The 10,617-nt window shown below is 48.9% G+C and overlaps 1 protein-coding gene across 1 annotated transcript; it reads right to left on the bottom strand.

Moving 5' to 3' along the window:
* Positions 1-251: 251 nt before the first annotated feature.
* On the bottom strand, positions 252-3,971 carry RTP3 (receptor transporter protein 3). Its single transcript, XM_012808028.2, has 2 exons — positions 3,654-3,971; positions 252-1,253 (listed from the first exon to the last, which is right to left on the bottom strand). Exons 1-2 carry the CDS (start codon positions 3,806-3,808, stop codon positions 305-307), a joined length of 1,104 nt encoding a protein of 367 aa, XP_012663482.1. The 5' UTR covers positions 3,809-3,971; the 3' UTR covers positions 252-304.
* Between the last annotated feature and the right edge of the window lie 6,646 nt (positions 3,972-10,617).

Genomic DNA, 10,617 nt, shown 5'->3' with positions numbered 1-10,617 from the left:
ACACAATTGTAAAGGTCTTTTTTTTTTCATACTAACCCGAGAGTCACATCACAAATTAACCTTTTTAAAGTGAACAACTCAATGACATTCAGTGCACTGACAGTGTCGTGCGACCCCCCATCTCATCCCAGAACACTGTCATCACTGGTAGTTGCTTTGCCCACTCCCCTCACCTCCAGGCCCTGGGAGCCACTTTCCGTCTCTATCCGTTTACCTAGTCTGGAAATTTCATAGAGATGGAGTCATATGACTTTCGTTTCTGCTTATTTATTTATCTTTTTACTTAGCATCATGTTTTCAGGGCTCATAGAGTTTTTATGATAATCACCACCACCAGCACAATTAGAAGCAGGAAAGAGCAGCAGGAACATATTTTCTCCTTGGAACAAGCCGGTGGAGACCAGTGTATGTTCCTTGTGGAGGCCACTGTGTGGCTCTGGGATGGGTAGGAAGAGAAATGCCTACTGGAGGGGGGACTGATCTTGACTTCCCTCTGTACCTGGTGAACAGGGTCTGCTCTTGGGATCTGAGAAGTGGGGAGGCTTCTAGCCTGTGTGGGCATAGCAACCAGGGAGGACTCTGAGGGCAAGGGGGGACTGATCTTGACTTCCCTCTGCACCCGGCGAACAGGGTCTGCTCTTGGGATCTGAGAACTGGGGAGGCTTAAAGCCTGTGTGGGTGTAGCAACCAGGGAGGACTCTGAGAGCAAGGGGGTACTGATCTTGACTTCTCTGTGCACCCGGCGAACAGGGTCTGCTCTTGGGATCTGAGAACTGGGGAGGCTTAAAGCCTGTGTGGGCATAGCAACCAGGGAGGACTCTGAGGACCGTACCCTTCCCTTCTTTGGCTTGACGTCCTCAGAGAGGATGGGCAGTGACGTGGGTGTGGGGGACTGTACCGCAGGGCCTAACCCACTCTGAGCACAAAATCCCTGTAGACATGCTTCGCAGTTGTTGGTGTCGTGTGGCCCTTCAAGGGAGATGTCCTTGATTGTAGGAATCTCCTCCATTGACTTAAATCCTTCTCTGTAGCATTTTTTCAGAATCCGGATTACCAGGTTGTTCAGGATCCTTGAGATGTTCTCTTGTGTGAACTCAGGAACCTCGAACGGAGGCTGGGAGCACCTCTTACATCTCTGAGCAAACACCCTCATCTTCACCCTGCCCCTGGAGTTCTCCTTGCTCCAGTGCACATGGAAGAGAACCTGAACGTGGGCAGAGGCCCAACCGCGAGAGCAGGAGGAACACTGGAACCTGTAGAGACGGAGGACAAGGGCCTCAGTGTGGCACCGTATGGCCCAGCCGTGGGCTGCGGCCAGAGGGAGGAAGGAGCTGCCACAGCACAGAGACGTGAATTGGTTGGGGTTGTGGATCAGTGGTGGAAAAAATTACTGAGCCTTCAGCCCCATCTCCATTGTGTCACAGACAACGTCTGTGCCCCACAGGTGCCTGCCATGAAAATAGCAAATCACAAGTCATCCGAACTGGCTGAGACCTTGGCCGTCCTCTAAGTCCACTGTGCTCATTTTAGAGATAAAGCACACTCTGGAAACTCATCTCCCCCAGAGATCCTGTGTGTGTAAGAGGCAGGACTCCAAATCAAAGTAGCCTCTAATGTAAATTTAAATGGGTCAATGAGACAGCAGCCAGATCAGTTCAGAACCCTGAACTGAAATCCACAACTCGATACAGTGGGTGTCAGGTCATAGACCCACAGGGCAGGGGCAGGGCCAAGGGGTCCAGGGTCCTAGAGCAAATTCTCGCTTCATCCATGGGTTCTGCTCCAGGTCACTGAGGTGGAGGAGAGAGCTGGAATGTCTTACTGGGTCCCTGGTCTGCACTTATCACAGGGAGGGTGCAGGGTCCAGTTCTCTCTTTTCCTGCTGCCCCCTCTATCCCAAGTTTTGTTCAAGTTATCTGGAAAACATCGTATTCTAAGCGCCACTGGCCTCAGACAGGGTGCAAGAGAATGACACCTTGTCTTGGCAGGGAGGAGGGCAATTTTCTGAGCTAAGATGTTTAGACAAATACATGTTAGGACAGGTAAAGAGAAAATGTGGCTGAACTCAGAATAGAAATTATGGGACAGGCAGAGGGCCACAGTGTGGCCGAGACATTTAATGACCTTCAAATTACCCATGCACTCTCTCCTACTGCCCAGCCCCCTTGCAGTAAGGTTGGGGTCACTGGGGAAGCTGGCCAATGAAATGAGGCCAGCAGTGATATGTGCCCCTTCCAGATCTGGCCATAGGAGCCCTTGTAAGACATTCTAGCTCTCTCTTCCACCTCAGTGACCTCAGGAGCTACTTGTTGGATTAAATCACTGGTGTTTCTGGGCAGTGCCTGTGGCTCAGTGGTTAGGGTGACAGCCCGAGGGTGGCAGGTTTGAACCCGGCCCCAAACTGCAACAAAAAAGAGCTGGGCATTGTGGTGGACACCTGTAGTCCTATCTACTCGGGAGGCTGAGGCAAGAGAATCGCCTAAGCACAGTCAGGAGTTGGAGGTTGCCGTGAGCTGAGACGCCATGGCACTGTACTGAGGGTGATAAAGTGAGACACTGTCTCTTAAAAAAAAAAAAATTACTGGTATTTCCTGGTCTGTTTGTTACTGCAGCTGAGTTTAGCCTTGCCTGGCTTGATGTCGGGGTACCTGCAGTCTTGATGTGAATTGGAGGGTCTTGGGAAGAATGAGTTGGTCCAGGTCTCCCTCCTATATTTTGGTTCTGGCCTCACCTCACAGGGTGAATGTGAGGACAAAGCAAGAGGGAGAGGCCAAGAAGCTTCAACCACAGCCAGAGGACCTTGCTGGGGCTCATTCACAGTCAAAAGGGGCTAGGCCCTGTTCTGGCCTGAAGTCCTCTGCCTTCCCCTGGGGCATGGTGCTCCATTCCTATGCTGGCTCAGGGTTCAAAGTTCTCACAAATACATGGCTGAGACTTTGCTCTGATGCTCCTGATGCTAGGTCCTGGCCTGGAAAAGTGCGGGCTGTGAGGACAGCTCTGACTCCTCTGCCCAGACTCCTGAGAGAGGTCAGCAGGCAGCACAGAGTCCAGGACTCCACCCCTGTGCCCTGAGGGCAGTCCCCTCACACTCTGCCCCCAGGCGTTGGTGCTCCATTTTCCCACCTGGAAAAAGAGAAGTAGAGACTTGGGATGATCTCTAAGAGTCCTACTTTAAAAGCTCCTATCAGCTCAGGGCAGAGAAGAGCAAACCTGCTTCATGTCGCTCAGCCCTCCTGCTCCTCTGGCCTCCCCGTCGAGGCCCTCTGTACGGCAGGCCTCTCCCCCGGGCCTCCGTGGTGGACCTGTGAGTCTCCCACGGCATGGACCATATGTGCTGCCACTGGAGTGAAATAGCTCCCATTCCTCCCATTCCCTTCTCCTCACTGTCCTGCACCCCGACCCCTGCAGTGTCATCCCTGCAGCCTGATTCCTCTGTTCCGGGCATTAACCCATGCTAGTGCCCAGGCCTGCTATTGCTGTCGGGGTTTGCTGTAATTTGATGAAGTAAAAACTTCTGGCATGATGGCCATCTTACTACTTTCTATAGATTTCAATTTGCAAGCATGGACTAGAACAAGAAAATTAACAAGTAGTCATCATAAGAAATAAGCAAGAATTTTCTGGAATGTGTACCATCACAATTTCCCCCTTACCTGGCAAAGCCCCGATGCTGGTATTGCATCCATCCTGGCTTCAGGGCATTGGGAAGAAGGTCCTTGTCTGGAGTCAGGGTCCATTTGTGCCATGGTTTCACCTCCTGAATTAATTCCTGAAACACCTGCTTCCACACCTCCGCATGCTGAGCCATCTCCGTGGCTGGGGGGTAGCTGGGTGGGTTGAGCTCTCCTGGGCCCCGGTAGGCCTATAGCATGAGATGAGGCTTCCCACTTCAAACAGCAAGAGCTCAGACCTGCTTTCCCTTTGAGGGCCTAGATTCGGCCCATGGACTACTAGCTCTCTGCCCAAGGACAAAGGTCAGTTGATTCTGGCCCCAAGTTGAGAGAACAGCAAACATTAGGCTCCACAAGGAATTTCAAAAGATGTGGGGCAACTGTTCACTAAGCTAGTGCACTGACAGACTGTGTGGGACCTCCTCTCAGCCCTGACCTACGTCCCCAGCTGTCTCTCAAGAGGAAAGCCACACTCTAGGCAGGGAGGAGGGCAGTTAGGAAGGAAGCTGAAAGAAGAGTGGCAGGGGTCAAGAGAGGGGGCAGAGTTTCGGTGGCTATTTGGAACAAATCCACCTCCTTCCTTCTCTCCAGCCCAGCCACCCGCAAGCTACTACCCTTGGGTCCAGCTTTTTCCTCAGCAGGAGCACGTGTGGAAGTCTTCCTTTTCCCCCACCAATTTTGTTTCTCAACATTACAGTTGTTCTTCAGTCCCAGGGGATTGGTTTGGGGATACCCTGTGGATACCAGACCTGGATGTTCAGGCCCCTGATATAAATGGTGCAGTGGTGGCACAGAGCCTCTGCACGTCTTCGGGTACACTTTCCGTCATCTGTAGATTACCCAAGATACCTAATACCATGCCAGTGCTATGTAAGTAGTTGTTAGACTGTATTGCTTTAAAATTCGTATTTTTTCTACCGTTGTATTATTATTATTATTATTTTTTAAGACAGAGCCTCAAGCTGCCCTCCTGGGTAGAGTGCTGTGGCATCACAGCTCACAACAACCTCCAATTCCTGGGCTCAAGCGAGTCTCCTGCCTCCGCCTCCCAAGTAGCTGGGACCACAGACGCCCACCACAACGCCTGGCTATTTTTTGGTTGCAGCCATCATTGTTGTTTGGCGGGTCCGGGCTGGATTTGAACCCACCACCTTAGGTGTACGTGGCTGGCGCCTTAGCCACTTGAGCCACAGGCGGTGAGCCATTCGTATTATTTTTTATTGCTTACTTTTTCAACATTTTCAACTCTTACTTGGTTGAAGCTGTTGATGTGGAACCTGAGGATACAGGAGGGCTGACTGCACCTCACTGAATTCCTGAAACACCCAGATTTGGGAGGCCTTCTTGATTTCTTGATTTCTCCCTTTTGACTCTTTTTCTGCAACCTCTCTCCATGTTCTTCCCACCTATTCTCAACTTTAGGGCAGACTAGGAAAAGATTTACAAAGTGGAAGGGGGGTACAGGGGAGACAATCTGGGCCAGAAGTCCTGGAAGCTTTTGGCCTGGGGCTCTGACCATCTGTGGACAGAACCCAAGTCACTTTGGGTGTCTGAGGATGAAATGCTGCCATTTCTGCGGAAGGACGCTAGGCGTGGCTGCTGCAGAGAAGGGCCCGTGGGTCAACGCTGCTCTCTTCAAGACCTATTTGGAAAACCCTCCACTCTCACCAAGATAATCCCACTCTGGAAACATGTATTTGTCTATATAAACACAAGCTGACATCACTGCCTCTTACCCTGCAAGGGCAGGGCAGGCTGGTTTCTCTCCTCTCCCTGGGGGACGGCTTTGACACATTCCTCCATATACTCATCTCAACCTTCCAACCCAGAAACCCTTCTCCCTGGATCAGGGTCAGGACTCACTGAACCTGACAGCCTGGATAATCGCTATCACTCTTTCTGAACACTGGGCTGGGCCCTTGCCCGGTGCTGGGAAGAGGCAATTTTCGAAGGCTAGGGGCTTTGTACCTGGGGTAAGTAATGAGAACTGGGGCGGGACATGGGCCTCCGCCCCCTCCTTGCTGACCTGGAAGCCTTAGATCAAGTCTTAGTTTGCACAGGAGCAATTTCAGTGTACTGTCCAGTTCAGGTCACACCCCAGGCCATCACTTGGAACCCCCTACCCTTTTCCCTGCAGACACTGTGAGTTGGCAGTGCTGTGCTAAGGCAGAAGAGTGCTGAGAGTTCTGAATGAATACACGAATGAATGAATTCCTGCATCCTCTCGGGGAGACATCTTGAGTTCCTGCCTCCCTTTCTTACCTTTAAGTGTTCATGCCAAGATCACCAAGCACCCCGTGCTCAGTCTCCTCTGTCTGAGGACAAGATGACTAAGACATGTGGGGCTGGGTCCAGCAGGGTGAGAGCTGAGAGCCTGGGTCCCCAGGGTCTCTAAGAGAGGTACCATCCATTGATGTCCAGAGTGACTCGGTCTGGGCAGCAACAGTCATTGGTTTAAACAGTGTATTTGGAAGCAGGTCTGCTTATGTCAGAAGTTACTTTTAAAGTCCCTGTGCTCTAGGTGGCAAACAACAGAACTGCTTGGGGCCTGATACCCACGCTCCACTCTGGCTCCTTGTCCTGTGAGTGTGCTCAGGCCCCTTGGTGCTACTTGCAGTGGCAGGGCTCTGACAGGCTGACCTTGAAGTCTCCTCCATCCCAGCCTGGACCCTGTCACTGCTTCTGGGGCACCTACATGTGCTGTGAACTTGGGCAAATAGGGTCAATTTCAAAAGTCATAAATTAATGTGGAAATGTCCATACTAATTTGTTCACTAATTAAATGAGATGGTGTTTTTAAAACTTGTTCTAATATAAGAGGATATTAATCAAAATTTCCCTCTTCCAATGAATGCTGAAATACTAATATCTATTGTCATAACAACAGCAACAAAAACGAAGCTTTAGGCCAAAACCCCTCAATGAATCACAAATACTTCCCCTTCCCATTACATGTGCCATGGGGAGGTCTCCCATACAGCAGCAGCCCTGCCTGATTTTTTTTCAGTTGAGGAAAGTCATTTTCCACTGAATAAAAACATATTTGAGATAACACAGTGATTAAGGCTTCAGTTATGGGTAGTGCCTGTGACTCAAAGGAGTAGGGTGCCGGCCCCATACGTCGGAGGTGGCGGGTTCAAACCTGGCCCCGGCTAAAATAAAAGACTTCAGTTGTATTGTCTCCAGAGACTTCCATTCACTGTCTTTAAAAAATTAGGCGTCACCTTAAAAGTGACTGATTCTTACAGCTGTCTAGAATATTCAGAATCAGAATCTCCTCTCTTGCCAGGTTCCATTTCCCCTTACATCCATCATGAGTTTTGTACAGTTTTACTAAGGGAAAGATCATGCTGCAATTCAGTAACTTGGAGGACACTTGGCTCAAGGAGGAAATAATTCCTGAGGCCCTGTCCTCTGGACATGAAAATACTCCTGAGCTAATATGAATCCCAGAGCTCCAAGCTGACGGCCCTTGTCTGAGCCTTGCGATGGGAACCCCACAGTAGGTCATGTGGGCTGAAATAGCATTCCTCACAGTTCAGAGCAATTCACGAATGTACACGTCTGCCTTATTATTCATGGATCCCGTATTTGTGAATTTGCTTACTCTCTAAAATCTATTTGTACCCCCCACAAATCAATACTTGTGGGGCCTTGGTAGCCATTCACACATGTGTGCAGAGCAGGGGAATCTGAGTCCCCAGTGGCTGGGGTGGGGCAGTGTATTGCTCTCCCGGCTTGCTTCAGCTCTCACATATAAACGAGTATCCTTTTTGTGGTCTATTTTGCCACGTTTTCCACATTGTTATGCTTTTTGTTAGTAATTTTGCTTTTTCGAATGTTCCTCCAGCATAGTGCTGTCTAGTGTTCCTAAGAGCAATGAGGCTGTGACAGGTCTTACAGAGAAAGGGCTGTAAACAAGCTCTGGTCAGGCCTGAGTTATAACGCTGTTGGTCATGAGTTCAGTGTTAATCAGTCAACAAGTTATACTAATTATGGGGTCTTTGAACAGAAGTAATGTAAGATCATGTACTGCCCCAAATGTTGTGACCAAGGGCTTGAGGAACCTGTGTGTTTCCTTTAGGAGCAATGGCATAGTATCCACTAGCTCAGTGTTTCTGGAAATGTTCTAGACCTTAACTACATAACTAGTAGGAGTGATAAGAATGACTTGAACTCTCCTTTGTCCATCCAGGGATTACTTTTCCTCTTGTCTTTCTCTGGAGTGAGCTGGGTTGGTGAGGTCAAATTACTGCTCACTGTTACTCAGTTTGATCCAGAAAGTTTACTAACTATGAGTATAGTTGGAGCTGTGGGGCAGCTTATGTGTGGCAAGTGGGGTGGAGTTAGGTTTCACAGGCTCCCAAGGGATCAGCTAATTTGAATGATTTTGAGGGTACGAGAGTACCCCTAGTTGTCTGGTACTTGGCATTGGGGCAGTGAGTGTGGGTGCACAGTGGTCAGGAGTGTGAGAGCCCAATAAGGACAGGCTTGGGGTGTGGATTTAGTCAGCTGCTCAAGAAGGGGAATTGACCCCCTCTAGCCAGGGCATCAAAACTGGGTCAGCCAGCATTACCAAACCAAACCAAACTGTATTACAAGGTCATCCTGGATTTAGAATAAGCCCTAAACCTCATGACAGGTGTGCTTATAAGAGAGAGCCAGAGGTGGAATATGACACAGAGACACAGGAGCAGGTCATGTGCAGACAGGAGCAGAGGCTGGAGTCACACAGCCACAAACCAAGGCAGGCCTGGAGCCGGAGGAGGCAAGAAAGGTTTCTCCCTAGAGCCTTTAGAGGGAGCATGGTCCTACTGACACTTTGATTTTGGACTTCTTGTCTCCCGAACTCTGAGAGAATACATTTTTATGGTTTTAAGGCACCCAGCTTGTGATATTCGCATGGAAGCCTTGCAAATAGAGGAGTTTAAGCCAGTCCTTCCCAGCCTTCCTGGTCCTGAGGCTTGGTGCCATCTGCCTGCTTCTCCAACAGGTACAAGGAATGGAGAAGCAATGCCAGCTCCCTCCTGTGCTAGAGCAGCCCCTCCTCTCCCTGGCTGCTACCACTCCCTCTGGTCCAGAACTTCACTATTTGTTGACCGGACAATTTAAATAGCCCCATGACTCATATTCTTTACTGAGTGCTGTGTGTCCAAAGTTGTCTTTGCAGGGCAGCACCTGTGGCTCAGAGGGTAGGGCACCAGCCCCGTATAATGAGGGTGGCGGGTTCAAACTTGGCCCCAGCCAAACTGCAACAAAAAAATAGCTGGGCATTGTGGCGGGTGCCTGTAGTCCCAGTTACTTGGGAGGCTGAGGCAAGAGAATTGTCCAAGCCCAAGAGAATTGCCCAAGCCCAAGAGCTGGAGGTTGCTGTGAGCAGTGATACTACAGCACTCTACTGTGGGCATTATAGAATAAAAAAAAAGAAGAAGAAGTTGTCTTTGCAGAGTTGCCAAAGGGCTCTTTTTAAAAGCAAGCAGACCTCCTCACTTCTCCTTGTACACAGTAACCTAGAGCATGGCTTCCTCTGTCACCTCCTCTGGTCTCCTCTCTAACATCCTTATTAGGGAGGTTTTCCTTAATTTCCCTAGAGAAAGTAGCAAACCTCTCTCTCTATTTCCCTTCTTCTTATACTCTCTTTTCCTCTCACTGGTCTGTGTTTTTCCATGTATTTTGTCTGTGTGTGTTCTAAATGACTTACTGGCATAGCTTTAGTTTCTAGAAAAATGCCAGTCCTGAGACTGGGGAGCAGGGAATTTGGGTTCATCTGAACAGTGCCTAAATACTCAGTAATTAGTTGAATGGATGGTGAAGGAGTTTTGTCCCAAATTCCATTACCACTGTAGAAATATCCCCGTCTTGGGTAATGGGTGGGAGGAGGGAGAGGTCCCCAGGGATGGTCCTGTGGTTGCTGTCATGACAGTTTTTACAAGGGTAATTGTCCACAGCTTTCTCTGAGGAACTTGCTTCTTTTTCCGTTGGGTCTTTCCTGGATGGATAATCATCTCTGACCTAATTGTACTTAAATAATTTCCTCTTTCAAACTCCCTTCAAGAGCCTTTAGGTCAAGGTAAGCCTCTTTGGCCTTTCAAATTTTACCTCTCTATGATCTTATTCTAAAATAAATTGCCATCTCAGTCAAGTTTAGCAAAAATGCTTTCCACAATTTTCTTTCATTATACACCATCCCTATGTAAGGCCAAATAAAGTTTTATATACAAATTTAGTTCCTCCTTGAGACCAATGAAATGTGATTCCTAAGAATAGAATTTTCCAGAGGTGGGACTTCAAAAGTTCCATTTGAACCACTGGTTTTATCACTCAACTGAGAATTTCTTACTTCAGCACAGTAAGATGACTTGCCCTCTGTATTATAAAAGTCTCCATTTCTGATTATCTGTTCATTGACTGCAATGCACTTTCCCCTTGAGATAAAAGTCTCAGTCTGGACCAAGCCTATGTAATGAACAGTCCAGAACCAGTGTGAGACAATGTGACCCAGAAGCCTGTGGATGGCCACATGAATCCCTGCCTCAGCACAGCAGTCAGGGCAGCTCAAGCAGCAGCACCTGCTGACATTTAGACCAGAAGATGTGCAGGCTGGAGCAGTGCACAGAGGTGCTCCCAGGCTGCAGAGGTCCCTGACTCCACAGAGCTCTTGGGGCCTACTCTTACAGTGAAAATGGAATACCTCCAACGTGGGTCACTACCCTGCTCTGAGTCTTGTCTCATTCTGGAGTCTCTTTGTCACTTGAGTGTTTCAAGTTTGCTTTTTCATAATTCCTTTGTCAATGGGGCAACAAAAAATAAACAACGATTTATCAGATAAACAATGATTAATAATCTTAGTATAGGGCGGTGCCTGTGGCTCAAAGGAGTAGGGTGCTGGCCCCATATGCCGGAGGTGGTGGGTTCAAACCCGGCCCTGGCCAAAAAAAAAAAAAAA

This window comes from Otolemur garnettii, unplaced genomic scaffold (genome assembly GCF_000181295.1).
Source record: "Otolemur garnettii isolate 467f Iridium unplaced genomic scaffold, OtoGar3 scaffold00082, whole genome shotgun sequence".
NCBI lineage: Eukaryota > Metazoa > Chordata > Mammalia > Primates > Galagidae > Otolemur > Otolemur garnettii.
The sequence above is the reverse complement of the archived record's forward strand: the minus strand, read 5'-3'. Positions and strand labels throughout refer to the sequence as shown.